This window comes from Falco naumanni, chromosome 5 (genome assembly GCF_017639655.2).
Source record: "Falco naumanni isolate bFalNau1 chromosome 5, bFalNau1.pat, whole genome shotgun sequence".
Lineage (NCBI taxonomy): Eukaryota > Metazoa > Chordata > Aves > Falconiformes > Falconidae > Falco > Falco naumanni.
In genome coordinates, this window is record NC_054058.1 from 34,813,579 (window position 1) to 34,840,425 (window position 26,847).

At 57.0% G+C, this 26,847-nt stretch overlaps 1 protein-coding gene across 4 annotated transcripts; it reads left to right on the top strand.

The window, feature by feature from the left end:
• Window positions 1-25,854, top strand: LOC121088252 (TRIO and F-actin binding protein). Of its 4 annotated transcripts, none has more exons than XM_040594025.1 (19): window positions 1-1,388; window positions 2,699-2,832; window positions 4,228-4,668; window positions 5,438-5,570; window positions 5,926-6,906; window positions 7,173-7,268; window positions 12,553-12,609; window positions 12,965-13,033; window positions 13,488-13,577; window positions 14,430-14,539; window positions 14,967-15,525; window positions 16,145-16,255; window positions 18,209-18,356; window positions 18,884-18,995; window positions 19,485-19,644; window positions 19,994-20,107; window positions 20,408-20,494; window positions 21,408-21,571; window positions 23,273-25,854. In XM_040594025.1, exons 1-18 carry the CDS (start codon window positions 1,050-1,052, stop codon window positions 21,567-21,569), a joined length of 3,903 nt encoding a protein of 1,300 aa, XP_040449959.1. In that variant the 5' UTR covers window positions 1-1,049; the 3' UTR covers window positions 21,570-21,571; window positions 23,273-25,854. The 4 variants fall into 4 exon arrangements, with proteins under 4 accessions (XP_040449959.1, XP_040449958.1, XP_040449957.1 ...); XM_040594024.1 differs by lacking the exon at window positions 23,273-25,854 and adding an exon at window positions 22,586-23,147; XM_040594023.1 differs by lacking the exon at window positions 23,273-25,854 and adding an exon at window positions 22,327-23,147 and having other exon boundaries at window positions 3-1,388.
• Window positions 25,855-26,847: the final 993 nt, after the last annotated feature.

Here is a 26,847-nt window from a genome sequence, read left to right on the forward strand (position 1 = left end):
TGCTGAGGTACTGCGGGTACTGGGAGGCACTGGGAGCGCTGAGCATGGCGGACTGCGTGCGTGCATGCATGCATGCATGCCAGAGGTCCTGGGAATCACAGCGTTATCCTGGCAGTAGGATGTGGGGAGCAATGATTTGCCCATCAGGCAGTGGGGTGCCATGGGCTCCAGCCACGGGTGGTACTCCATGGGCAGGGGTGGGCAGCAGTGTTGGGGTGTTTTGTGCTGCATCCCTGGCAAGTGAGTGCTTAGGCTCCTGTCTGGGTATTTTGTGTGAATGAGTTAAGAAAACGTGCTCCAATGCGAGGAAGGAGGCTGCAAGGTTGGCACCAGTGCAACTCACGGTATTGCACGAGTGCACTGACAAACAAAACTTATAGCTTGGTTTTGGCATTAACAGTTGGCCCTGGTTCTTTTGGGGAGCAGCCATAGCCTTGATCAGCTGTTCTGACTCAAGCGTCCATGTTTAGGGAAGCAGTGGCATGTTTGCATCAGGGTGGCTGGACTCATCCCACACAGATTGCCTGTCCGTCTGCTGGTGCCTCCTCCAGACAAATTCAGTGGAGCCCTCCCAGCACAGATCACATCCTCAAATCCAAGGACTCACTTTCAAACCCTGTGGGACAGAGGAGGTGATGGTGGGCAGGATGCTTGTGAAAAGCCAGGACGGAAGCGTGGAGTCCAGCTGTTGTGCTAGCTGTTTGTTGCCCTTCACAGTTTTGCAATTGACTGTCCTACAGGTCTCAAATTTTAGTGGGGTCAACAAGTTTAGGAAGAGTCTCAGTGGGCCTCCAAATTTCCTAAGCTGCTTAAAGCTATCACTTTATGAGCAACATATTCAAGAAGAAAGGTTTCCTTTTTGTGCCTTCTAAGAGAGCTTGCAGGAAGAAAACTTCCATCAAACAAAATAGCAGGATGTGAGCATCATTCCCTCTGTTCGCAGGGACTCCCAAACTGGGGGGTGTCATCAGTCATTTGAAGGCGCAGTGCAGTGCCCTTTTCTGTGAGGCGTCCCTGCTGGAGCATACCCTTTTATTATCTGTAATTACATGAATCATACTGGTCACCTTGTGCCTGGATGCCTTTCGATTCCAGTATTGCCAGCTGACAGCAGCAAAGTCCAGTCTGGGAATAATATTCCTGCTTCCATAGGAACGCGAGGCTGGGAGATCCTAAGCTCTGGTCTTCTGCTGCTGCTTCTTCCTCTTTTTCCTCCTGGCTGCCACCTGCCAGCAGCCCAACAGCCAAAGATCTTTGTGTCCCTGCTATGGACGATGTCTGGTTCAGTAGATGAAGTGCCCTGCATGAACTTTGAAGCCAACGTATTTGCAAAGAGCCTGTGCCAGCACTGTTTCCAAGCCGCAGGGGCTCACCAGCATGCTATCCAGGTGAGCTCCATCCACCTGGAGGCTATAAATACTTCATTAAGGACCCTTTGTGTTATGTTGGGACTCCATCTGCTTTTGTAAAGATGGAAATCCCTAAGACAAAGGCTCACCTGGCCTTCTAGAGGTCTTTGGGGGAAATCTGCATGGGGAGTCTTCCCAGACATGGGAATCCATCATTTAACCATGTCCAGGCCAGAGCCTGGAGCTACCTTAGCAGGGAAGGGCTGGACACTGGGTGTGAGTGGCTTGATAAATGCTGGAAGGGAAAGCAGAGGTGTTGCAAATGCAAAGCTACAAGGAGGGAAGGGGGAACTGGCAGAGCAGGGACCCACCATGGGTTAATCTCCGCTTGATGCCTGCTGGCGTTTACAGTTTACAGGCTGCCTGACCTAAAATATGGTCCTGGTGGATGTCCCTGAGGCCCCCAGCTGTCAGCTTAGGGCCAGGGCTGAGTTCTGTCCCTGGGGCAGCTGCAGCAAGCTGTTCCTGGAGGGGAAGGCAGGAGGGAGATAAATCTCATGGGACTTTGGGATCCAGGTACCTTGATCCAACACATTCTTTCGGCACAGGGCTGGAAGCACAAACCACTTGGCTGCCTCTGACCAGGCAACAGCTGGTTTCATGTTCACTGAGGGTTTCGTGTTGTTCACTGTCCTCCGGGAGTGACTGGCCTGGAATGATGAAATAGTAATGAGCCTCCCTCTCTCTTTCTTGCCCTCTCCCTCTCTCACCCTGTCCCTGGGCCCTCTAAGGTTACCTCAGCCCTTTGCCCATGATCTGCTTAGAGCTATCACCTCTGAGTGAATGCTGGCATGGGTGAGATGTGACGCAGACAGCTGGCTCCTCAGAGCCTCCCCCACTGCTGCTTATAAGCCCTGCAGGTAACAGGGCTGGGGAGGATGCTGAGATGCCTGCAAGCCCTGACAGAGAGGCTGGGGCTACAGCCTTCTTTACAAAAATCTCCCTCCTTCTTGGCTCCATTGCCTCTCCCTGAGCTCTCTGGGTGGCAAGGGAGAGCAGCTGCCAGCAGCATCAACGCTGACATGGGAGGGCAGTTTCCCTGAGCCCTCATCCACACGCGCTGTCTCCGAGATGCCTGCAGCATTCAGCATCAGATAGGAGCCTGCTGGGCCTCTCTGGCCTCCAGAAGTCGGAGAAAAATCTCAGTGGTGGGCTGGGAGAGGCATCAAGAGCCCCAGAGGCCAGGCTGCTCTCAGAGGAGGTAGAAGAAGCAGGCGTTTCCAAAGGGCAGCCTTCCTCCTCATCCTCAACACACTGACAGCACCATTGCACTCCCTTCTTCCTCACAGGACCATGCCGCGGAGGTCACAGGGCATGATGCCGGCAGCAGCGCAGACCCAGGCGAGCCCTGGGACGCCCTCCATATTTTAGCCCCACAGTGCGAGGTATACGTGTGCGTGGGCCCAGTGGAGGGACCAGAGCGGTGAGTACTAGCTGGGAGCCATGCTGCTCCAACGAGCCCCCCTCAGTGGGAAGAGTGGAGGAGGGGGAGCGGGAAGACAAGCAGGGGGAAATGCCTTCTCCCTGATGCTCTGTACTCTGCTGCCTGGGAAAAAAGGCTGAGCAACCCCCATGCCATGCCCTCTAACTGGGTTTCTCTTGGCTCTTCCAGGAGAGGTCAGGGGGCCACCAAAAGAGTCTCCTTCCTTCTTACTGCTTGTAGAGCAAGGCTGGTGGTCCCAGGATGGGCTCTGCCAGCCTCTGCCCATCCAGTAGAGAGAGAGCCGGTGTGGCTTGGGCTGCTGGTGCTGTCTCTCGCTTCAGAGGTCTGTGGGTTGTGCTGACCACCAGCTGTCCTCTCTCCCTGCCCCACAGCTGGCACGAGAGCAGGGGATATCCCTCGCTCAGCCCCGGAGCTGAGGGTGAGCACAGAGAAACCAGCACCAACCCCAGCGCCTGTGCCGAAGCCAATTCTGCGCTTCCCAGGGTGAGATGGGATCTCGTGATTTGGGTTATTTTGGTCTCCCCAGCCCCCTCGGCCCTTCAGTGCCACTTCTACTGGCCACATTCAGAAGATCCTGAGTTGCAAGGGGGGGGATCAGCTGAGACCCTTAGTCCCAACAAAGGAGGCTCTTCCCCTAAAGAGCACACGAGATTCACTTTTGGATTCCCCTATATGGGCTTCCCTATGTTTCTTGCCATGACCACAGATGTTGGGCTGGGGTCATCTTATGCTCATCCGGCTCCTCTCCTCGTTCTTTTTCACCAGCAGCTTTTGGGCTGAACAGGCTGTAGCTTCTGATAAATGCTCTTACCTCCTTCCAGCCCCCAAAAGCTACCAGTCCCCTTGCAGAGATCTGCCCTATCTTGTCTCCCAGGACGGGGAAATGACCCGGTTGTGGGACAACACTTTGGGAACGGGTAAACGAGACATGACGAGCTACACGGGCCGCAAGGAGGAGATGCGGCCACGAGCCCCACAGGCAGACAGACCCAGGTGGGCTCAGCCCGTTCCCTCTGGATCCTGGGTGAGAACCGAGGCACAGGGCTTTAGGAAAGAAATCTGCCCGCTGAAAGCAGGTACTCTTGGTTTGCTCCTGTGTGACATCCTAGTTCTGGTTTGTTTTCCACCCCGGGGATCTCTGAAGTTCACGGCAGATCTCTATTTAGTTCAACACCTCCATGGGCATCATATGAAGGGATGAGGCCCAGAGTCCATGAGATGGCATCTCTGTGTGTGCTGACCATGAACCGTGGGTCTCCCGGGTGTTCTCTGCATGGTTTGGCGTGCCCTTGGCTTGCAGTACTGTGTCCCAGCACTCCCACCCCAGCTGGAGGGAATCTGGGTTTTATCTCTGCCCTCCTGGACCGTTTCTAGCTCTCCTGCGAAGACCTGCTTTGCTGTGGACGTGGTGGCATCCCGCGTCGCTCGTGCCTCCCCCAGTAACGGCCTTCTCCCCGTCCCAGAGCACCGCACCACCAGCCAGAAGCCTGAGGAGAGCTGGCTGAAGCACCGCAAAACCAGCCCTCCCAGGGCATCAACCCCACCATGTACCACCGCTGGCTTCTTGCCAGCCCGCAGCGACCCGTTGGGCGGTGGCAGGCACCTCACCGGCTCACGGGGTCGGGATGCCCGCGGGCAGCCTGGCGGCGGGGGCATGGAGGGGCGGCATGGGCTGGAGAGGCAGGAGTACACGGTGCTGGCAGATCTGCCCAAGCTGAAGCTCCTTGGCCAGCGGGATGCTGTCGACCGCTGTGGCTCCCGCACACTCAGCCCCGGCCGGGTGGAAGTGGAGAGGATATTTGGCTGCGAACGCAGGTGAGAAGCAAGAGGTCTCCACAGTGGCAGGGAATTGCCTGTGCTATGCTGTCGGGGAGCTCAGCTGAGCTGTGCCTCAGGGAGAGAGCAGGGCTAGATGGCAAAGCTCAGCTTTCAGCTGTGCTTAAATTTCCCTTAAAGAAAGGGCTGGGTTTAGGCTCAGCTCCTCCGGCCTGGGGAGCTCCCCCGGTGTGGCACGCAGGCAGCTGAGGCCATTGGAAAAGTGGCGTGGAGCTGCATTGCTGGAGGCGGAGGGAGCAGCCCACCCTCCTTATCCTCACAGCCACCTCCAGGAAGCTGCAGGACATGCTGCAGAGCAGGGCAGGCCACAGAAGAGGGGAAGGAAACAAGTGGTCCCCACTCCCAGTGTCAGTGGCTCCCCGGGGATCCAGACTCCACTGTAGGAGTCACTCAGGAAAGGATGGGGGATGCTAAGAATTACCCAGTGCTGGTTGTTGGGTCTTGGCTGGAGAAGCTAGAGTGGCTCCAGCATCAATGACACAGGGCAGGAGGGGATGTAAACGGGGACGAGGGAGTATCCTGGGCAGGTGGCTGGGATGTGAAGGACCAGATGGAGGAAAGCTTAAGGAACGGTGTGAAGAAGACATGAGTGAGGCAGTGGGACATGAAGCGATGGGGACAGGGAGAGGCTGTGGCACACACGGTGTCTGGGGCAGGTGGGCATCTGTGGGGTCAGGCTTAAGTGGAGAAGGGGCTCTGCCTCTGAGCTGTGCCTGGTGGCAGCCAGACAAACTGTGTGTGCCCACAGGAAATCAGAGACCTTGGAGGCCTTCCAGGCCCTGGAGGAGGGACGTGTGGACCGGCTCGATGGCAAGACCCCTGTGCCACCCAGCAAAGGCCGCCTAGTTCGGAGGCAGTCTAGCCCCAGCCTGCCCAGGGAGGTGAGGCTTGGCTTGGCTGCATGGTGGGACCCCATGCTGCCTTGCTTTTCCCTGACACGTTTTCCTCTATTTCTGCCACATGCTTCTCTCTTCTGTTGCCCTGCTCCCCCTTCCCTGCTATTGCCAGCCCTCCCTCTGCCATGCACTGGGACTTTGCTCTTAAATGGCAGCACCCCTTTCGCCCTTTGGGTGCAAGACACTTCAGTACAGGCTAGCTCTGTGCATGAGGATGCAATTGCTGTCTGGGGAGCTTTTTAACCAAACTGTCTCCCAGCCCTAATCCTGTCTTCTTCCCTCTCACTGGCAGTTATTTTTTTTAAGAAGACTCTCTGCTTTCTGTCCCCTGTGTCCCTAGGGTCAGCGGCTCTCCTGGCAAGTCGAGCAGCGCAGCAGAGACCTCAAGGAACCTCTGCGTTCCTCCAGCCCAGCTCGGCACCCTGAGAAGTCCAGCAGGAACCGGGGTGACCCCCCACGCCCTGCTAGCCCCGGCTGGCTGCTGGAGAGAGGCAGCCGGAGCCCACGCTCCGCAAGTCCGTCCCAGCGGTCGGAGAGGAGGGCAGGGGAGCCTGTGAACCCTCCTTGGCACTCAGAAAAAAGCTGGAGGAGCCAAGGGGAGCCTAGCCGCTCCCTGAACTCGGAGAGGGGCCGAGCTGCCTGGCAGGCAGGGGGAACAGGGCAAGCCCTAGAGAGAAAGAGCCGAGGGAACTCCCTGCACCCTGTGGGCTTTGGGAAGGGCTCTGGTAACAGTGGAGTGAGCCAGGCAGGGCAACCACCACGGTCCCTCAGTCCTGGGAGGCGCACGGAGAGCACATGGAGAAGCCAAAAGGAGATGTCCCCTCCCACCCCAGTGCAGGGGACAGGGAGGCAACGGGTGAAGTCAGGGGAGCCACTGCACCTCAAGGGGCCTGGGAAGGCATCTGAATGTGGCTGGCAGAGCCTCCGGGAAAAGCTGCCACCCTCCCACGCTGGGAGGAGCACTGGCAGCAACTGGAAAGGCCAAGGCAAGCCCCTGCGCCCCACAAGCCCAACGCGACCGCCGGAGAAGGACTGGAGGGGTCGAGGGGATGCCCACCAAACACAGGCATGGGAGAAGGACTGGAAGCACCAAGAGAAGCCTGTGTGCCATGCAGACTTGATGCGCCAGCCGGGAAGGGACAGGAAAAGCCCCACAAGATGTCTGGACGTAGGACTACGGCCGGATGACAGCTGGAAAAGGCCTGAGAGTCCATCACAGCAGCTGGAGGATGACTGGAAGGGTCCCAAGCACACCCAAGACACAAACAACCCAGAGAAGCCATTGGAAAGCAGCTGGAGGAACAAGAGGCTTGTTTACCATGTGAGTAGGGCAGGAGCCAGAGGTGATGGGGGGACCCCATCAGGCATAAGCTGGCAAGCACAGAGCGGGTGCGTTCCCTGGGTTGCAATTCTGCACTGCCCTGGCTCCCCTGGGTCCTCTGCCTGTCCAGGGAAGCCACACTGCCTGCCTGGCACTGGGAGAAGGGAGGATGCTTCCCCCCTGGCCTGCACTGGGAGGCAGATGCTTGGATCTGGGAAACTAAGGTGAGGACCCATGGCTTCAGCTCCTGCTTTCTCCCCATGCAGCCCCAGTTGGGTGGAGCCGCCTTCCCACTGCAAAGCAGCGCTGGCTCCTTGAGAAGCCCACAGCCACGTTCGAACGCCAGTGAGAAGTGCAACAAGGTAGGTGCCAGGCTGGGGGAATGGTGAGGAAGGACAGCTGCCCGCTCTGCTCTGTGGGCAGGCAGCACCTGGCCCTCCACCGCTCAGTGAGGTGCTGCCTTCCCGTGACCTCCTGGGCACCACGCTCACGAACATTCCCCTTCCCTTTGTCCTTCGTCCTTTTCTCAGTTAGGGAAACGGAGGAACGGAGTCTTTTTTTAAAGCCAGAGAGAGGCAAGCAGTAGACCTGGGACTAAAATCTCAGCATAGCTGCTTTCCTTCCCTTTATCATTGTCTGTGCTGTGATAGCACCAAAGGTTTTATGGGGATGAAGCAGGCTTTAGTGGCGTGAAAGAAGATACAGGTGTATTGTGTTGGCATTCCTGTGGTACCAAAAATGCCACGAGAGTGGCCTTGGAGGGCTGCAGAAAGTGTTCTGGGAGCCCATGGAACTGGCAGCTGCGCCTGTCCCCCCCTCTGTGTGGGTCAGTCACCTTGGCCAGGTTATCCCCTGCTAGGGCCTGGCTTTTTGCTTTATGCAAGGACAAACTGCAGCAGGGCAGGAGGCTCCCAAAGGCCTCTGAAACTCGCTTCCCTGATCCAGGCTGGAGAGGAGCCCAAAGCCCTGAGCTCCCCCTGCACGACTGGGTCTGGGTCACCGCACCTATTCCAGGTTTCCTCAGCCCTGAGCTCTGGGCCAGGCACCTTCACTTTGCCTTGCGGCAACAAGTGTTGCCTCTGTAATTGCACGGTGGAGCAGAGCCTGGGATTTCGTGATCCTCGGCCTCCTGCCCCCATTCCTTCGGGACCTTCTTTAGCCATTCCCCTTCCCGATACCCGCTGGCTTTCTGGGACCTGCGTCCACTTCTGCCGAGATTGCAGCTTTAGGGGTTCGTTTTGGCGGGGGCGGCGTATAAAACCGAGCAGCTTCAGGGCTGAAGGCGAGGACCCCGCTGCGTGCACACGACGGGGCTGCTGAAAATCCCTGCCTAAAAAACCCCACAGATCCCGCCTGGATAAGGGCTGGGCTCCCGGCCTCCCCTCCTGGGGCAGCAGCGGTTTCGGGCCGTCCCTCCCCGGGCTTCACCCTTGCCCGGGCCAGCCCCAGGATCGCCCCGTCCCGTCCCTTCCCGGCAGCCCGGTGGCTCCATTGGCTGCGGGCGGCCGGGGCGGTGGCGGCTGGCTGCCATTGGCCTGCCCCGGCCCTCCCAGGAAGTTTAGGGGAAGGAAAAAAAAAGTTTTTGGGTTGGGTTTTTTTTTTTCCTCCTTGTCTTTCTTTTTTTTTTTTTTTTTTTTTTTTTTTTTTTAATTAAAAAAAAAAAGGAGGGTGGGGGGGAAGGCGAGCGGGCAGCGCGGGGCGGGCGGCGGAGCGGGCATGGTGGGGCCGCGGGAGCCGCCCGGCCGCTGAAGCTGCCCCGCCGCCCTGGCTGCCAGCGTCCGGCCCCACCGCGACCCCGGCCCCGGCCCCGCCGCCGGCCGCGGCGCCCCCGCCATGACGGTGAGTCGGGACCGGCCCGCGAGGTTCGGGGTTTGGGGGGGTCGGGGGGGTCCTCCCCCTCGGCTGGGCCCTGGGGGCGCGCAGCGGGACCCCGCGGGGCAGCCGGCGGTTGGGAAGGGGCGGAAGGCCCCCAGCTGTCAGCCGCCGCCTCCCCGGGTCCCTCCGCTCCCTGCCGGCCCGGGCACCGCTGCTCGCTGGGGGGGCTCTGGCCCTGCCCGCTGCTCGGGGCTGTGGCCGAGGCTCGGTGCCGCCTTGCCTCCCTTACCCGTCGCCGCCGGGCTCCCCGCCGGGGCCCCCGTGGCCGCTGGGCAGCGCGGCTCCGCTGGCGGCAGCGCACCCCGCCTGCACGGACCTGGGTGCCGCGGGCGGGCGGGCTGAGGCCTGCCGAGCTCAGCGCACCGGTGACTGCGGCCGGTGCGAAACCCGCACCCCCTCCGGCATGGCGAGCTGCTGCTCCCCGAGGGAGCCAGATGCGGTTTTGGGGCTGGGAGCATCCCCCACGCGGGGCGAGCCTTCCTCGGAGCGGACCTCTGCCGGCCCTGCCAGGAAGGCTGCTGGGGACAGCGGGGTGGTGGAGGTGACAGGCCAGGCTGCTTTGGCAACACCTATAGATTCGGGAGCTGCGTGTGCACCCTATCCTGGGAGCGGTTTGTACTTCCACCAAACCGAGCTGGAGCGGTTTTGCTTTGTGTTTTGGCCTGGGGCATGCGCCTTGCAGAGCGGAGCGGGTTCCCTTTTTGGAGGAGAGGAGACGTTGTGCTTTCCGGGAGGCCGGGAGCCCCTCGCACCGTCTCTGAGAGGTGAGACGAAGCGGTGCTCTGGGACCTGCGGCTCTGAGGAGCTTTTGGGAGCAAGACGAGCGGGATGCACAGTGATGGCAGAGGCTGGTGATGGAAGGAGCGCGTCTGATCATCCTGTCCCTCCTCTCAGACACTGCGCTTTCTCAGCCTGCTGCTGCCTCTTCCCCCTCCACTGCTCCATCCTGGCGCCTCTGTACCACCCAGGAACCATTCTTTTGCTCTCACCCACTCCCCTTTCCTTCTTTGGTGTTTACATTCTTCAGATACTTGCAGGCTGTTATCCCCTGCCCTGTAGCCCTTCTTCAGCCAAAGCAGGCAGCCGCCTCTCTTTAACCTGCTGTTGTAAGCCAGTCCTTCCAGTGTCACCGCTGTCCCCAGCTGCTTGGGACCCCTTCTGGTGCCTCTACCTGGCCAGCTGCAGGGCCAAACGTATAGCTGGTGGGTATGGATACAACTAGGCAGAGTTGCTGCTGCCACCTCCCGAGCCGAAGCCTCGCTATCTGCAGCCCCGAGCTGCACTGCAGGACTGTGCGTTTTGCTGGGGGTGCATCCTGCCACATTCTTGTGTCTCTGGCACCCGGATCTCTCCCAGCAGTTTGGCTTTCCTGGCCATTTCCTCCTCCTACCACTGGGCCACTTCCTCTGGATGGGGGGTTCAGTCTGAACCCTGCTCTCTTCTTTCCCAGTATCCCAAACTCTTTATGCCAGATGAGGAAGGTGGATTTGGTTGTGGGGAGGTGGAGAAAAGCATCAGTTGATGCCTCATCCTATGGTTCTGGCCTTGCCATGACAAAAATAGTTCAAAGCCAATTCCAAAGCTGCGGCTCCATGCCTTGGGGGTGGCAACGAAAATGGAGCCACCAGGGAACACAGGAGTCCTGTGCAGTTTGCCCAGTTGGAAGAAGCCCTCCGGGGGGGGGGGGGGGAGTTCTGGCCCCAGCACTGCATCAGGGGCAGCAGTTCTGGCAGGACTTTGTGCCAGTTTTCCCGGCAGCATACATCCCATTAATGTTCGTTGTTTTGGCACCTAATGCTTTGGGATTGTAGATCCTCAATAAGATGAGACCCAGCTGAGCTGTGCAACAGCCCCAACCGGGAGTCCTTTCACTCTGTCTCTCCCTGTATTGTTTTTTCACCTCCACGTAGCCTGCCCTCTCTTCTGCTGAGCGGAGTGCACGTGTGGCCTGGGAGGGGGGGAGGTTGCACTTTGATGTTTTGCCTCCTTTCCTTCCCTCCCACTGCTCCCAGTTCAGAGCCGGAGCTGAAGTCACCGGATTAGAAGGGATAACGGGAAAAAGGGTGGAGCTGCTGCCACAGGGAAGGAATTAATTTTCGGGGCACAATTTCAGGGCAGCAGCAGGGTTGGCGGGACGTCCGGCTTCATACGGATGGGGATGCACGTGTCCCCCTCATCTCCCAGCTGCTGGCAGCGCAGATCACCTCGGTGGGAGGTGAGGCATGGGAGCCCTCTGTGTCCTTTCGCTTTGGTTTTCCTCCCTTCTCAGGCAGCTTGGGGCCACCATCGGATACTTCTGGCGGAGCCTGAGTCTGTAGCAGCTGGTGACCCTCCCCTTGGCGAGCCTCCCCGTGCCTGCTCGAACCAGTAGCCAGAGTGCTGGGGTGGGCCGGCGTACTCGCCCCTTGCCACCCCATAACCTTGGGTGTAACCCAAGAGTGGCAGCTCAGGAGATGAAAACAGGGGAAGGCTCAGCCCAGCTGGGCAGCCAGGGAGTTGGGCTTGCGGGGCAGCCACGGCTGGCCACCAGGCTTGTTCTGGGGGTGTGGAGTGGCTGTGCCAAGCCACCCCTTCTTGCCAGCTTGGTCTTGGGTCGCAGTTGTGGCGTGTAGGGACCACTGGTGGCTTCCACAGGGCTGGCAATTTTGGTGCAGAGTGCTGGGAGGTCCAGCTCTGGCACTGTCACCTCTGGCACTGTCCGCACTTGGCTCTGCTGCGGAAGGGACAGATCAGCAAACTCTGGCTTCACGGGGAGAAGAGGTATTGGGCTGAATTATTCGGTGGCGTAACTTCTCTGGAGCCAGCAGGGTTAGGAAAGAGGGACTGGCTCCAGCCTGTTTAGCTGAGGGCAAAACGAGGAAGAGTGGTTCCCCTGAGTCAGCTTTCTGGCACTCCACCTTGGGAAGGAGATAAACTGGTTGGGATGCCGCACCAGTGGCATGAGGTTAGGAGGAGGGGGAGCAGGGGGAAACTTCTTTCTAGCACAGGGTGATTTGGGTGAGATTCTGTTCATCCTTACATTTGGTAGCGGTGGCCAAGCTTGGGCTGAGGGCAGGCTCTGCAGCAGGAGGAAGCAGAAAGCTGGGTAAGAGGAGCCCCCAGCACCTTGGAAAGGATTGAGTCTTTGCGAGTGTCAAGTCTCTGAGAGGATCAAGCACTGGTTGTGACTCTGATTTCATCTCTACCCTGGAGCACATTGTTTAAAGGCAATGTGTTTTCACAGCTGTTGAATTGCCTCCTGTACATTTTCAGTGAGGGCTGTTTTGTAGAGAGCTGCTCACTTCTTCAATAAAAGATTGGTGGTGAAGTTACCAGAGGGACAGTAGCCCTGGGGCATGGATGGCCATGGTTTGGACAAGGTGTGTTTGATTCTTTGTGACTTTGCCTCCATCTCTGAGGCAAGCCCCATCAGTGGCAGTGAAATGCTCCCTTCTGCCTGCTCTCCTTGTCCCTGCTCCCCCCCCCCCGAATAAATACCTCTGAGGCACCTTGTGGAAAGCTCCCTGCTGCATATTTTCCTTTCATTTTTTTTAAAACCTCTTTCCTTATCTCCTGCTTCCTCTTACAGGAACGACTGCCTGCTGCTGAGAGCTAAATCCAGTTCTGCTTCACCACCGGGTCCTACACCCCCATGAATTTCCTAAAAGCAATGCCAGGCCATTCCCACTGTTATTCTGCCACTGGAGACTTGCCTTCCACCCCCTGGCATGAAAAGCCCTTTTGTGTGTCGCTCCAAGACAGTAACCCTCTGTTTTTTCCTCTCCTCTCCAGCCGGATCTCCTCAATTTCAAGAAGGGATGGATGTCCATCTTGGATGAGCCGGGAGAGGTAAGCTCAAGGTGGAGGTCAACCTCTTCCCCCAGCCCCTGCTGCTAGAGATCCCCTGGTGAGCAGCCAGTTTCCTTCCCCCTCGCTTGCTGAGGTCACTCCGGCTGGGAAAGGCAGCAGGAAGCCTTTGGTGGAGGTGCCTTGCTCTGTGTGCAGGCATGGAGGTTCACCCAGCGCCCCTCTTCCAGCCGAGGGGTGCGAGGGGGAGCTGGAAGGGATGTGGAGGAGGGGGAAGAGAAGGCCAAGAGGTCACAGTGCAGAGCGTCCCTCCCTGTTCCTACGTTTCCCCCGGTAACTGCCTATCCATTTCCCTCCTGTCTTTTCCCTTCCCTCCCCCTGCCCGATCCGCCTGCAGTGGAAGAAACATTGGTTCGTGCTGACTGACTCAAGCCTGAGGTATTACCGGGACTCGAACGCAGAGGAGGTAAGTATCGCCGGCTTTTCTCCAGCCCTCTCTTGCTTCCTGGCCAGCACGGAGAGGAGTGCAGCCCTGGCGTAACCAGCATGCTCCGGGGAGAAGCAGCAGCATCATGTCCTCCTGAAGGGCACTAGAGGTGGCAAGCTGCTCTTCTCAAAGGGGTGACGAAGGGGATGGGTATCTGAAGGTGGGGTGGTGAAGCCTGGCGGGCTGTCAGTGCTGGGAGGTGAGGAGAAGGGCTGGTCCTGTGGCTGGACATCTCTGATGCTCTCCATCGACACTACTGGCTGCCCTTGGGTTAAAAGAGGCCACGCTGTGCTGGGGAGCTGAGACCGGCTCCTGGAGAGCTGTGGAATGAAGGCGGAGGCTGCCTGTGCTTTGTTTATGGTGCTGACAGGTGATGGGAGCTTTTTCAAAGCTGGGTTTGCACTGATGTCCTAGTGGGTGGCTGTGTTTTCAGGCTGATGACCTTGATGGAGAAATTGACCTCCGCTTCTGCACAGACGTGACAGAGTTTGCGGTGCAGCGCAACTATGGCTTCCAGATACATGTGAGTGTCTGGCACTGTGTGGACGTGGAGCAGTGGCACCAAGGGACACTGGGTGGCAATGCTTGTTCCCTCCCCATGCTGAGATGCTGAGAGGCAAGCCATGCAAACCTTTGGCAAGGCTAGTTGGTGACGCGTGGGTGGCAGTGCTCAGGGACATGAGTGCTGCCCACCTGGAAAGGATGGAGGAGGAGGAGGAGGGAGCCTTCGTAGGGCTGGCCAGAGGCTGTGCTGGAGGGGGCCCAGGAGCCAAGCTAAATGCCAGGAGTGTTTACTTGACCAGTTGTCCAAGGCACCTTCTCTAGAGCTGCGGGGAGGGAGTGGTGAGCACTGCAGATCTCAGTGTAGCCTGGCTGACTGTGCTGTGAGTAACAGCCTGTACCCTGCATCTGGCCCCAGCACAAACTTGGCTACTTGCTGTAGCAGCAGGAGGTGACTGCTAAGGCAGCACAAAACCCGGCATCTCTGTGGGTATGCAGAGCTGGGCACTTCACGGTCTGGGTTCCCCTGTGGCCTGCTGCTGTAGGGAACCTCACCCCAGCGCTGGTGCCCAGCTCCCGGCACCTGAATGGCTGGATTGCACTGCTTCACGTTTGGCCAGGCGTGTCAGCAAAGTTTCTTTGGTCTTTGCCTGGGGATGGTCTCATGGAGGATGTGTAATGGGCTTCCCCACAAAAAGCATGTCCCTGCTCCCACCCCTTCACCTGCCCCTAAGAGTCTTTGACACAGCAGGTGGCCTCTTTAACACTGTCAACCACCTGTGCAAGCAGGTGCCTGGGGGTCTTGGGGAGCGAGCGGGAGCTGCTTGTACCTCCACTGGGTGCTGATGGGGCTTCTGTTGCCTCCCCATTGCAGACGAAGGATGCCGTGTTCACCCTCTCAGCAATGACCTCGGGCATCCGGCGCAACTGGATCGAGGCCCTGAGGAAGAACGTGCGCCCGGTCAGTGCTCCGGATGTCACCAAGTAAGAGCTGCCCCACGCTGCTTCACTTCTTCCTCCTCTTTCTGCCCCTCTCCCCTGACAGGCAGGGACTGGAAAGGCCCCTCTGGAAATCCGGCTGCTCCTAGATCATCCCTGCCTTCCGCTCCTCCTGAACGTGGCCTGGATACACCAGCCAGTGGCAGGGGTTGAGAGCCTGGTGGCTCCCATTGTTGCACCCACTTTTTGCCTTGCCACATCAGTTTAGCCCAGTTTCTCCACCAGCATGGCTAGAGCTGGGGTGGAACCCATTTCCTCAAGGGGTGGGATGCTACAGGCCTAGCTCCACGCTCAGTGGGATTTTGTAAGGCTGGGCTGAGTGAGGGCTGAGCCTTGGGCAGTTGATGGTGCCTCCACTGGCATCCTTTCCCACACCATGCCTTTCCTTCACCAGCTGTCGCTCTGGTTTCAGGCTGGCTGACTGCGACAAGGAGAACTCCTTCCATAACTGTGTCCCCCAGAAGGGCTCACTCCGGTTGGAGGAGCAGCAGCGGCCAGGCTTGGGCTCTGAGGGAAACTTGAAGGGTGGACACTGGAAGGCAGATGGACACCGCCATGCCTTTGACTACGTGGAGCTGTCTCCCCTGCCGCAGGACCCCGGGAATCAGGGGTCCCTGCAGAAAATGAGAGGGAGCTTGAGGATCTCTGATCGAGCTCCCAAGCACGAGGAGCTGGAGCGGGATCTGGCTGTCCGTTCGGAGGAGAGGCGGAAATGGTTTGAGACCCCTGACAGCAGGGTCCCAAACAGCGATGGCCCAGTGGGAGACTCTTCCTGCAAGGTGGGGGAGCAGGACCTCCCCACTCCCCCGCTTTCGGAGGACCAGCGGATTCAGCTGAATGAGGAGATAGAGAAGAAGTGGCTGGAACTGGAACGCCTGCCCTTGAAGGACTCACGGCGGGTGCCCTTGACAGCACTGCTGAACCAGAGCAAGGGAGGCCACAAAGAGACCAATGAGATGCTGAAAAAGGAGGTAAGAGCATCCCTCCTCTCTCAAACCAGGATTCTGGTGGCCCCTTAGTGTGGTGCTTGGCAGTAGGAGGCTCTGCAGAAGAGCAGGGCAGAGGTGCAGAGAGGTGTTCGTTCTTTCTGGCTCTGTTTGCCACCCCTCAAGTGCATGGGAGCTTTTGCAGCCAGGTAATACAAGGCCAAAGATCTGTTGGAGAGGTTGCCCAGGCCATGTTTTGATCCAGGATAAGTTAGTTGGTGGCACTGCTTACATGGAGTTGGTGTTTCCCAGGAGTACATCCACAGCCTCTCTTCTCTGGCTGTTCACAAACCTGCAGGTGCTTCACCCACCAGCTTTTGAAAGGACCTGTGCACTTGTCTGTTGTCCCAGCTACATGTGTAGTGGTGGTTTCCTCCAGCACAGATCCACACCTGGAGGCTGGGATGTCTCCTCCCCTCCTTGCTAACACTTACCAGGCTGGGGGGTGGCTCTGCCAATTTGATCCCTTTGCAGGCTGCCGTTCCTGTCGGAAGCTGATGCCTCCGTTGGCCATGAACACTAAGCCCAGTGTTCAAATGCAGCACGCTGGTCAGGCCACAGCACTTTTCTGCCCCTGACTATCTCTCTCCCCTCCCTGGTGCAGGTCCAGTCACTGCGGGCACAGCTGGAGTCCTGCCGGGCCCGAAATGAGAGCCTTCGGGAGGCGGTGAAATCCCAGGGAGATGGCCATGTGCCCCGGGGGTACATTTCACAGGTGAGCAGGGTGCTGGACACAGGACTCTGGGGTCTCTTCCAGTCCGAAGCTGGGAAATGCTGGGACCCAGCTCATTGCTGAGCAGGTATCGCTAATCATTGGGTTGCCATGGTGACCCAAACTGTGCCCACTTGTAATCAATGCTAATTACATAAAGGCTGGTGTGTGTTGCCTAGCCTTAAAGGGGACAGCATAAATGGGGAGGAGGAGGAGGAGCATTAGGGGAAGCGTGCAGGATCTGTGCCCTAGCTTGGAGGTGGGTCAGCAGCCTTCTGCTGAGCCACCTGCCCAGAGGTTTGCAGCTCGCCACATGTGGTTCTTGCTAACGTGAGCTCCCGAATCCCTTGTTAAAAGCAGTCCGTGAGGCCCTGGGGATCTCCTGTTCCTGCCAGAGCCGCCTGAGCCCTGAAGGTCACTTTGACAGTGCAGCCGGTTTGTTTGCTGGGGTGGCACGTGGGAAAGCCCGCAAAGTGGAGTTTGCTCACGCTTCAGCCTCTGGCTTCTCTTTGTTTATTTATTTTCCCCCGTACGTGGACTTGTCCAAAGCAAGTGGGGTCACATCCCACAGGGATTTCCTGAGAGTAGGCTGCCATTCCACCAATCTGTGGGGATTTCAGGATGTGTCCTACATGTCAAAAGAAACTGGGGGAAAGGAAATAGGGTCTGGTGAAGCCTGTTGCAGCAGGCTGGCTGTACCTAACCCAGATAAAGAAACCCACAAGTCCTGAGGTGTCCAGCCCAGCCACTTACCAGTCGCTCTGTCTTCTTGATTTAATATTTACAGCTCACAGGCCTCTTTATGGTCAAAAAACCCAAAAGGAGTGAGGAGGAATGGCAACTTACCTTCCTAATAACTTGTCTCAAAAGGCCAGCATTTCACATCTGAGGCCAAACTTGGCCTTTCCCCAAGGGCTCGTTCTCCCTCAGTCTGCTGAGGTCCACAGCCACTCCGTGGGCCGATCACCAAATTGATCCGTTGCTTTTTCCTTTGGTTCATCTGTGAAACTTCACACCTTCCCTCATCTCAGTAAGGAGGAGTAGCCAGAAGGGACTTGCATTTCTACAACGTGTTGCAGCACCCTTTATATCAGCCTTCACCTTAGTACTGGGGGAAGGAATGGGACAGCAAGGGGCTGTTGGGGGATGGATGCGATGTGGCACTCTGGTGATGTCTTAGAGGCCCTGACTTTTGAAATAATACTGTGGCATGGTTTGGGGGTGAACAAAACCTTCCTGAGGGGCTTGGGGTGGTGCTTCAAGTATCTGGAGGGAGAGCAGAGGTGTAGCTCCAAAGTAGGAACCGCTTTGTTTGGCTGTAACCCCAATCCACCACAGTGCTCAGCATTGAAAGAACAATCCCCTTGATCTCAGAGCCATCAGAAAGGAGGGCAAGCTGTGTGAGGAGGATCCCTAACCATTAGGCTTTGTGGAGGGCTCTTTGGCAGCCTCTGTTGGGCCACAGGGCAGTTGGAGGTGTCAGTTTTCAGGAGAAGAGGCTCAGTTTTCATTGATTCTGAGGGATGCTACTTCATTTAAAAGGCAGATACTGAGATGCAGTTCCCTCTGTTGATCTCCTTCAGCCAGGCAGTGCAGCCTGGTGGAGGGTCTGGACTGAGTTGTCAGGTGTGTCATTCCCAGCTCTTGGCCCAAGACAGACATTCCTGTCTTGCTGCTTCAGTTTTGAGAAGAGCAAGAGGAATGTTTCATCCTTCACAAAGCACAAAGGTTGCAAGATGTGCAGCCCTGTCAAATAGTTGTGTTCACTGATAAAAGTTCCACCACACTTCCAGAAAGAAATGACCCTCATGGCAAATGGTCTCACTTCTCTCAAAATGGCCCTGGACTCAAATGAGGTTTGCAAAGGCAAACATCAGCTCAGCCCGGTACCTGTCCTGGCCCAAGCCTTTGCTCCTGCCTCCTGGTCCCTCACCCCTCCTTTCTTTGGCACGGCAGGAGGCCTGTGAGCGCAGCCTGGCTGAGATGGAGTCGTCCCACCAGCAAGTGATGGAGGAGCTCCAGAGGCACCACCAGCGGGAGCTGGAGCGGCTGCGGCATGAGAAGGAGCGGCTCCTGGCAGAGGAGGCGGCAGCAACGGCAGCAGGTAGGAGTGAACACCAAGCCGTGCCCCCACTTAGGTGGGTCCCTCCTGCCTCTCCCAAATGTCTCTTGCCAGAAACCAGTCATCCCAGTCACCTGGAGCCACACTGCTAACCCTACTGGTGTGAGGCTGATGCTCCTTGGAGCACGAGTTTGGTACTCCTCAGACCTGTGCTGTGAAGGCTGTTTGGGGCTGGGGGTTTGGGGTGGTAAAGATGCGGTGGGAAATGGGTTATTCCCTCTGTGGATGGGTAGGAGGGGGGTCAGCCCCTTCTAGGTGGACGGGGCTGGCAGAGGTGGCAGAGAGCTCCCCCACTGCCCCGTGTTGGTCTAGTTGGCAGCATTTGGTGCATTGGGATGATCCTGGGGCATGGAGAAGGTGGGGGATGCCCTGAGGGCAGGAGGGGGAATCTGCAAAGAGGTCTGGGAGCCCGCAGCAGCAAGAACACAGCCAGTTCCCTGGTGTGGTTTCCCCATATGTGCCGGAACTTGCGCAGCCTGATCCCCCATCTCCCATTGCCCCTTCTGCAGCCATCGAGGCATTGAAGAAAGCCCACCGGGAGGAAATGAATAAGGAGCTGGGCAGGACACGAAGCTTCCAGCAATGCAGCTCGATCTCAGATGCCCTCCAGAAACAGCACCAGTAAGAAACCACCTGTCCCGCTCCCATTGCCTGATGTTGCCGCCATGTGCCAGTGTCACTGCACCCTGGTTGCAGCCATAGCCCCCAGCTCTCCCTCCTGTCACTTCCCCAGCTCCCTCTGTGGGGTTGGTGGGTGCCCGGCAGTGACTGCCAGGGCTGCTGGAGCTGTAGGGCAGGGAGGTTTATCCCCTGCTTGGCTATTGTAGCACCTCTGTTTTCCCTACGGCTCCTCCATTTTTCCTATAGCTTCTTCCCTCTGTTTTCTTTATGAAAAGCTCCTCCATTTCTCCTTCATGGCTTGAAGCTCCTAGAAGCACCATGCTCATGTGCAGGAGGGTGGGAAATAAAGCCTTGGTCCACAGGGAGCGTTGTTTTGTGCCAATGACTGATGGGGGCAGAGGCTGCTCATGGCAGGGGGGGAAGGTGATGTCAGGGGCCAGGGGCCAGCAAAAGTTGCAGGGCAGCAATGAGCCAGCACCTCTTTGGCAGGTTGGACGTGGAGTCCCTGAAGCGGGAGCTGCAGGTGCTTTCTGAACAGTATTCCCAAAAGTGCCTGGAAATCGGGGAGCTCACCCAGAAGGCAGAGGAGCGGGAGCAGACGCTGCAGTGCTGTCAGCAGGAAGGGAAGGAGCTCCTCCGGAAAAACCAGGCAAGAGAAGGGCTTTCCCTGCCAGCAGAGACCGCCAGCATGTTCCTCCCTTGCACAGCCCAGCCCTTGTGTTAAAACTCCCCTACTTGTTCCCATTTCTTCCCTTCTGAGACTTAATCATCATCAGGAAAAAAAAAAAAAAAAGTTAGAGGCTGTGGATGGACTTGTCTTAACTATCATGTTAAATATGGTGAACGTACTTTGCTGTTGTAGGTGCTGTAACCTATGGGCAGAGGGTTACAAGAAGGTCTCTCCAAGCTGGAGTAGGGCTGGCTTGAAGATGGAGAGGTCAGGACAGCAGAGAGGCCTGTGCCATGGCGACTCTGATGTCTTTTGGTTTTGCCTGCAGGAGCTGCAGACCCGTCTCTCGGATGAGATTGGGAAGTTGCGAAGCTTTATTTCATCGCGGGGCTCTGGGGACCGCTCTTCGCACAACAACGAGCGGAGCTCCTGTGAGCTGGAGGTACGGAGTCCCCCCACGTGCTGCCCCCCTGCCTCTATCCCCACCCTGTGCTGGGGGTCTCCTCACAGTGGTTTTGGCTGGGAGCGGGTGGGAGTGGGGTGCCGGATGGAGCAGTGGGCTGGTGCAGGAAGCAGGTACGCAAGCTTCCCCTTCGCTGCTCTCCTGGGCTGCTCACGCTGTTTCCTGCCCCAGCCCTCCTGGCCCTTCCTTCCTTTTCCATTGCCACGCTTGCGCCAGGACCTGCTGGCCTTTCTGAGGCTCCTGAGTCATCTCTGATTCCTCTCCCTACTCCTGGCCCAGGTGCTGCTGCGGGTGAAGGAGAACGAGCTCCAGTACCTAAAGAAAGAGGTGCAGTGCCTCCGGGAGGAGCTGCAGATGGTGCAAAAGGTTGGTGTTTTCTGGGAGCCATTGGGAAATTAGCAGGAGAGGGGAGGGAGGGGAGCACCAGGGCTGCATGTCAGCAGGATTCAGCTGGGTTTGATGGGATTCTTGGGCCAAACTCTCTTGTGAGTTGTGCTCCTTGTCCTGGCGTGCTCCTGAGTGCATAAGCAGCCACATGCTCTGAGCAGCACAGGCTGGTGTAGACTTCCCTTGTACAAGGGAAATGTCAGGGAGACTGCTGCTGGTTTCCCCAGATGTATGTACACGTAAGTGTGGACAAGCCAGGAGCCCTTCTTTCCCAGGTGGGAAGCCTGGATGAAGTCTGCCCAGTGCTCTGCTTGCCCAGCCACCTTCTCTTCCTCCAGTTGTCATCTCGCTGGGTAGATGAGTTTCCTTGGGCACAGCTGCTGGGTGCGCTGCTCCCTCCACTGGCAGCAGCTCCTTCAGAGGGATTTTCAAAGACCCCTGCCAAAGGGGAACCTGAAAGAAACTTTGCGATTCAGTGATGCTCCAGGAGTTTATAATTTTCTCACTTAAGATTTTTTGCTGTATGAGTGGCTGGGCTGGGACTGGCTTTTTCCATGGCCTTTATCTTTAGTAGGGCTTATTTTTCGCACATGACTGGCCCAAGTGCACACAAGCCATAGTAAATCCCACATCTCCTCAATCTGATATTGTAGATCGCCACTACTTTGGGACCAGTGACCCTGCCTTCCTCCCCTGCCTGGGGTTTGGGAAGTGCTACCTCCATGGTCTTTTTCTGAATGGTTTCTGTGTGGCCTGGATTGGGATGGGCTTCAAACATGGGATTCACTTTCACCTCCTCACCTGCTGGCCCCTCTGCTGCTGGGCTTGCCTTGTCACCCCCTTCCCTATTATTGGCCCTAAAACCTCTTGACCCCTTTCCCTTCTCTGGCAGGATAAGAGATTTGCGTCAGGGAAATACCAAGATGTCTATGCAGAGCTGAATCACATCAAGGTGCGCTCGGAGCGAGAGATCGAGCAGCTGAAGGAACACCTGCGCCTGGCTATGGCGGCTCTGCAGGAGAAGGAGTCACTGTGCAACAGCGCTGGCGAGTAACGGTGAGCACCAGTGATGCTGTGATGTCCCCTGCAGGTGCAAGTGGCTGAGACTGGCTGCCCCACGTTGACAAGGAGATGGAAGCTGCCGGTTCCTCCTGCTGCAGAGTGTTAAAAATTTAGGCTTAAACTCTTCCTTCTCTGCTTCTTGCATTCTCTCATCCTGCACCCCTGGCCCTCCTTTTGTGCCTGACATTCTCGCAAGGTCCTCAGCCCCCTTCTTGCCATGCTGCTCTTGACGCTGCTCTTGATGCTCCTGCAGCTAGCACCAAGCACTGCTCAACCAGGCTGGAGGTAGGAGCCAGCCACATGCTGGCCTTCGCCCTGTGGCTTGGGTGACAGCGTGGGGGCAGTTATGTGCTACCTACATAGGTAATGTTTCTGCTGCATTCACCTTTGAAGCAGTTTCTCTATCGCAGCATGGAAATTTTAGGTCTGCAACAAAGCAGCCCTGACTAGACCCAGCCCTCCTCCCACTCGCACCTGTGGGCATGCCTGCTGCATCTGGGGAGGGAAGCAGGGTGACAGGAATGAGGTTGTCCTGTTGTCCAGGGCAGTTCTGCTTCTTGCCTGGATGCAGTGGCCATCAGGATTGGGGTCACCCTGCTCCACCAGCATTTGCTGGTGGGCACCAAGATGCGTGGGTCTGTAGCCGGGCTCCAGATGGCCATCTCCTGGGGGAGGAGAAGATACGGTATTTCTGAGCTCAGTGGAGTCTTTCTAAACCAGGTCTGGTTTTCTCTTTTCTCTCTCTCCAGGTCTTCTCTTCATTTGTTTATCTGTTCCTGTTTTGTATTTGCTCCATTCCTCACTTGCAGGGAAGGCGGGGTGTGTGTGTGTTGAATCCCATCTGTTATCACCTTGATGAGGAATCCCACACACACCCCAACCTCCTCAGTCCCCTCCCAAAGCTTTTTTGATGAACCCCTTTTGCCTGCATACCTGAGCACATTGTTTGGACTGGCTCCTTACATGCACCTTCTTCAGGATTTTATATGTGAAAATTATATTTTATAGAGGAATTTTTCTGCCTCCCTGGGAAGAAGGGGAAGAGAAGGGGGAAAACTTTTACTGCATCACCAGAATTTTTACCCTAACAAAGAGAATCTGGTTCCCCAACCCCCTCCCAGCCCCATTGCTCCTGGCTGCACAGCCACCTTCAGCACATATTCTGTCTGTTCCAAATGTCTCTGTGGACCATCCTGGGATGTATGGTGAGGATCATGACCCCTCCACCTACGCACTCCGTGCCAACCCCAGGGACCTGCAAAGAAGACATGCAAGCCATAGGAGGGAGCTGCTGGGGCAGTCTGCCATGGATGTGCTTGCCTGGGACTTTTGAAATAGGAGACCTTGGCAAGAGTCCGCATGATCGAGCTCTCTCTGTGACTGTCCTTTGGCTCCTTTGAGAACCCAAGCTGGCAGAAGCCCAGAGCCAGGGGGCTTTTCCTTTCCAGGGAAGAGGAGCTGTGACGCTGCTACTGCACCTGCTGGAGCCAACCCCCTCCAAGGTGGCAGCTGCTGCTGCTCTGCTACACCCTTCAACTTTTAACTTAATAAAATCTTCCCTTTTCGCTGAGAAAAATGTGTTCCTTGAGGGGAAGGCTTGCCACATGGCCCTAACCCAGTGTGGCAGTGGGGTGTCATTTTTCCAGGTTCCTGTGCGACTTGGGGTATCCTGACCTGTTGCTTGCCTCCCTCTAGATTTGGGGAGGGAAAGCAGTGGGAGCACCCCCAGCCCCTGGCCGGAGAGCAAGAGGAGCCCTGCAGTGCCATTAATCCAGCTGCCTGCCCCACCTTTGAATCTGGGGGAGAAATAACCTGCTTCACCACACAGCTCTGAAAATCCCACGTGGACCCTCGGGATGGAGGACCTTGGCATGACTGCTCCTCATTCAGCCCCATCTCAATGTAAATGTGAGCTGCTGCTCTGTGGAGAGGCTGCTGGCAATTATGGAAGAGCCCTAATTGCAGGCTATTGCCAGGGCTGGGGGCAACATCTGAGGAGGGGAAGACCAAGGGGTCAATGAAGACCTTTGGATAGAGGTGATGGATGTGTTGGCTGGGAGGCTGGAGTACTGTGCAATGTGGGGATGGGAGTGGTGTGTAAGGTGGTCGTGGCAGCCGTGAGAGGAGAGTTAGGGCGGCACGGCGGCACTGCTCGGTGTGTGATGACCTTGCTGTGGTACCAGCAGCCCCTGAGGCAGCGGGGTGCAGGCAAATGCAGACCCACCCCTCCTCTGAGCAGGGCTGCAGCAGCTGCTTTCCCTAGGTGAGGCAAGCTGCTTTTGTAAGTTTCAGATTCTGGTACAACTGGATTGCAGGCTTTAGCCACGTGCACAAGGCCTTTGGGCAACCTGGCAGATGGTGCAAGAGGCCAGGCACTGAATTCAGTGGCCGGCTCCCCCCTGCACCCGTGCAGAGCCAGGGCTTGCTCTTGCTGGTGCTTAGCCTCCCGCCTCCAGGCTAGAAACCTTGTCCCCACGCTGCCCCAGGTCCAGGCTTTTCCCTCTGCCTCCCAGTAAGACATGGCTGTTGCCATTGAGCATGGGACAGGGTAAGCATTTGGCATGCCAGGGGCTGAGATGGGAAGGAAGGCAAAAGGCAACAGAGCAGCTCAGGGCAACTGCTTCCAGACTGCACGGCTTGGTCTTGCCATGAGGTAGGGACCAAGAAAGGAAGGAAAAAAGTGGGGTTCGGGGCACAGTGTTGCAGGCTTGGGGGTGCATGCATGGTTTTTAGAAAAAACAAGCACTGAAACAACAGTCTGCATGGTCGTACCTGCTCTCAGGGGAAGAAATCCCCAAAAGTGGGCTGCTGGGGGCAAGCGGAGGGTGAGCAAGGGGTGAACCCGCAGAGTGCTGGAGCGCACAGTGCTTGGCATGCTGCTCACCAGCCCCTTCCCTGAAGGGTTCAGTATCTTGTGTTTGTTTGGGTTGGTTTGTTGGGGTGGTGTTTTTTTCTTTTTGCTTTCCTGACCAGGGGCTGCTAGCCCCGATAAACGTGTCGTGTAAGTGCAGGCGAAATGTGCGGGCGCCCGACATGCGGTTGAGCCTCGCCTCCTTGAGGCTCTGTGGCTGCAAATCAGCCACTGCTTGGGTAGGAGCATCCTGTCACCCCAGGGTGATGGGAGACCGCTGCCCTCCAAACCAGCACGGTGTTTATCGGACAGCCCCTGTCTTGCCTGTGGCAGGGTGATACGCTTGCCCGTCATCTCTGCATCGCTATCTGCTGGGTGCAGGGGAGCTGGGTTGGGGGAGAGTGGCAGGGAGAGATGACCAAAATGCCCACAAGTGACAAGCGCAATGGCTGGCAGAGCCCAAAAGGGCAGCATCCTGGCTCACGTAAGGAGCTTGCTCTTGAGAAACAGCTTGTAAATCTTTTAAAACAGTGGTAATTGGTCCAGCAGCCAGAGGTAATACCCCTTCACCATTTCTTGGCATCATTAAAGCCTGCTCTGCTGTTAGCTGTGGATGGGCTGAGTGGCTTCATGCTGAGCTGACCACACTGCATTACACACCAGGGGCCCAGGGCTGAACCTCTGATGAGCATGGCTGGAAATTCAGGTAACTTCCCCAGTTTGCCACTAACAAAGTACTGAAGCACTTGGGTCTGAGTGCCAGTGAGGCCAAGTCCCGCTGCTGAGGATTCTGAACCTCTTTGAAAATAGAAACTGGGTAAAATAAAATGTCACTGGCACTAGTCACCAGAAGTGCTCTGATGTGCTGGGATGTCAATGAACAGCCATCCTCTCCCTGCAAGGAGATCCTACCTGGCAGATCCACAGCACATCCACAGTAGACACAGCTTGACCATTTAAGATGAAATCCGCAGCTAGAAGTGTGTAAATCCCTATGGGGTCTGGTTGAATGCAGTGCAGGGAGGGAGGAGAAGGTAAATGGGATTATGGAGAGGATTCCTCTGCCAGGCTCTGTCTTCTGGGGTTCGTCAGAGAAGCAAGATTTCTCAACCTCTGCTGACTAATGCCAGAAACAGGAGGATTGGAGCAGCTGGGTAGCCCTCCCTGAAGAGAAAAGGAGGTGCAGAGGGTAACCCACCCTGCCCTGGGCATGATGGCAGGTTCTTGTGGCCAAAAATGCAGGCGCGAGCCCAAGCTGGGGCACAGTGGCAAGGGTGGCCCACAGGAATAGTTTTTCCTTCTGGATGAGGCCCCCACCATGCTGCCTGCATGGCATGCTGGCAGTGCTGGACTGCACTTCCCAGAGGGCACAGGGCTTCCGTTGCCCTGCAGCATCTGCATTCCACCTCCAGCATCCTGCTGGGGGCTAGAAAACCTCTCTCAGTGCTGGTTGGCACATGCTAAGGATACATCGGTATCACAGCATAGGGTTCAAGGGGTGCTTTCCACCATCAAGTGGGGTGCTTCAGGGTTGCCTTGACTGGGATCCTCCCAGGTGCAAGGCCAGCAGCAGCCTGATGAGCTGTGACCACCCATATGCCTTCCCTCCACCGAGTTGCCTGGGGGATCTTCCCCTTATTTTGACTGGCTGAAAATTAGGGAGCTAGTCTGGATGAAAGAGTTGGAACCCCCACATATAGGGAAGAGGGTGTTTGCCCACCAGCAGCAGCACCTGGTGGAGGAGACTAAGCAGCCCTGGTCGGCAGCAGGACCTGCCCAGGTGACTGGCTGAGATTAGACACCTAATTTTCAGCCGGTTAAAGTTAGGTAAAGCATCTGCCCTCCTCCCTCCCTGTCTCCCCATCACTGCACTGCCCTGATAATGGCTGCCTGGGTGTTAAGGCTGGAGGGTCTGTGGCCAGCCCATGGCACCGTGCCAGCCCTGGGGGCTTAGGGCTGATGCTTACCCACACGCTCCTCCATCTACCCTCAGAGCCCAGTGTATGGGTGAGATGCTTCTGACCGTTAAAAACTTGGATGCAAATAAAAGCAGATGGTGCCTTATCTGCGTGCACCTGGGTTGCCTACGTGCAGGCAGCCAGCAATGGCTGTTTATTCCCCGTTAGGAAAAATGAGAGGTCCTTCAGCCCGTCAAAGCGTTGTACAGCAGCCACCAGAGCTTGCTGCCCGTGTGCTCTGTGTGGGGCGGAAAGTGATGTGTTCATTAGGTCTTAAGCAAAAATAAAAAACAACCCAGAGGAGGTGGGAGGGTGGCTATTCCTCTCCGCAATTAGGAGCTCTTTGTTCTTAATAAAATCAAGTGGTTTGCAGGTGCTGTGAGCTTTTACTGCTCCCAGAATGAAATGGGGTACATGAAAGAGTGGCGTCAGGGAGGGAGGCACGAGGGGATGTCCCCAGC

What these genes read in the sequence shown, in the direction of transcription:
- LOC121088252 (XM_040594025.1), top strand. Translation starts at nt 1,050, where the DNA reads ATGAATCATACTGGTCACCTTGTGCCTGGATGCCTTTCGATTCCAGTA. An exon ending in CTCACCAGCATGCTATCCAG is followed by an intron (nt 1,389 to 2,698) that starts GTGAGCTCCATC and finishes TCTTCCTCACAG; the next exon opens with GACCATGCCGCGGAGGTCAC. An exon ending in ACAAGAGGCTTGTTTACCAT is followed by an intron (nt 6,907 to 7,172) that starts GTGAGTAGGGCA and finishes CTCCCCATGCAG; the next exon opens with CCCCAGTTGGGTGGAGCCGC.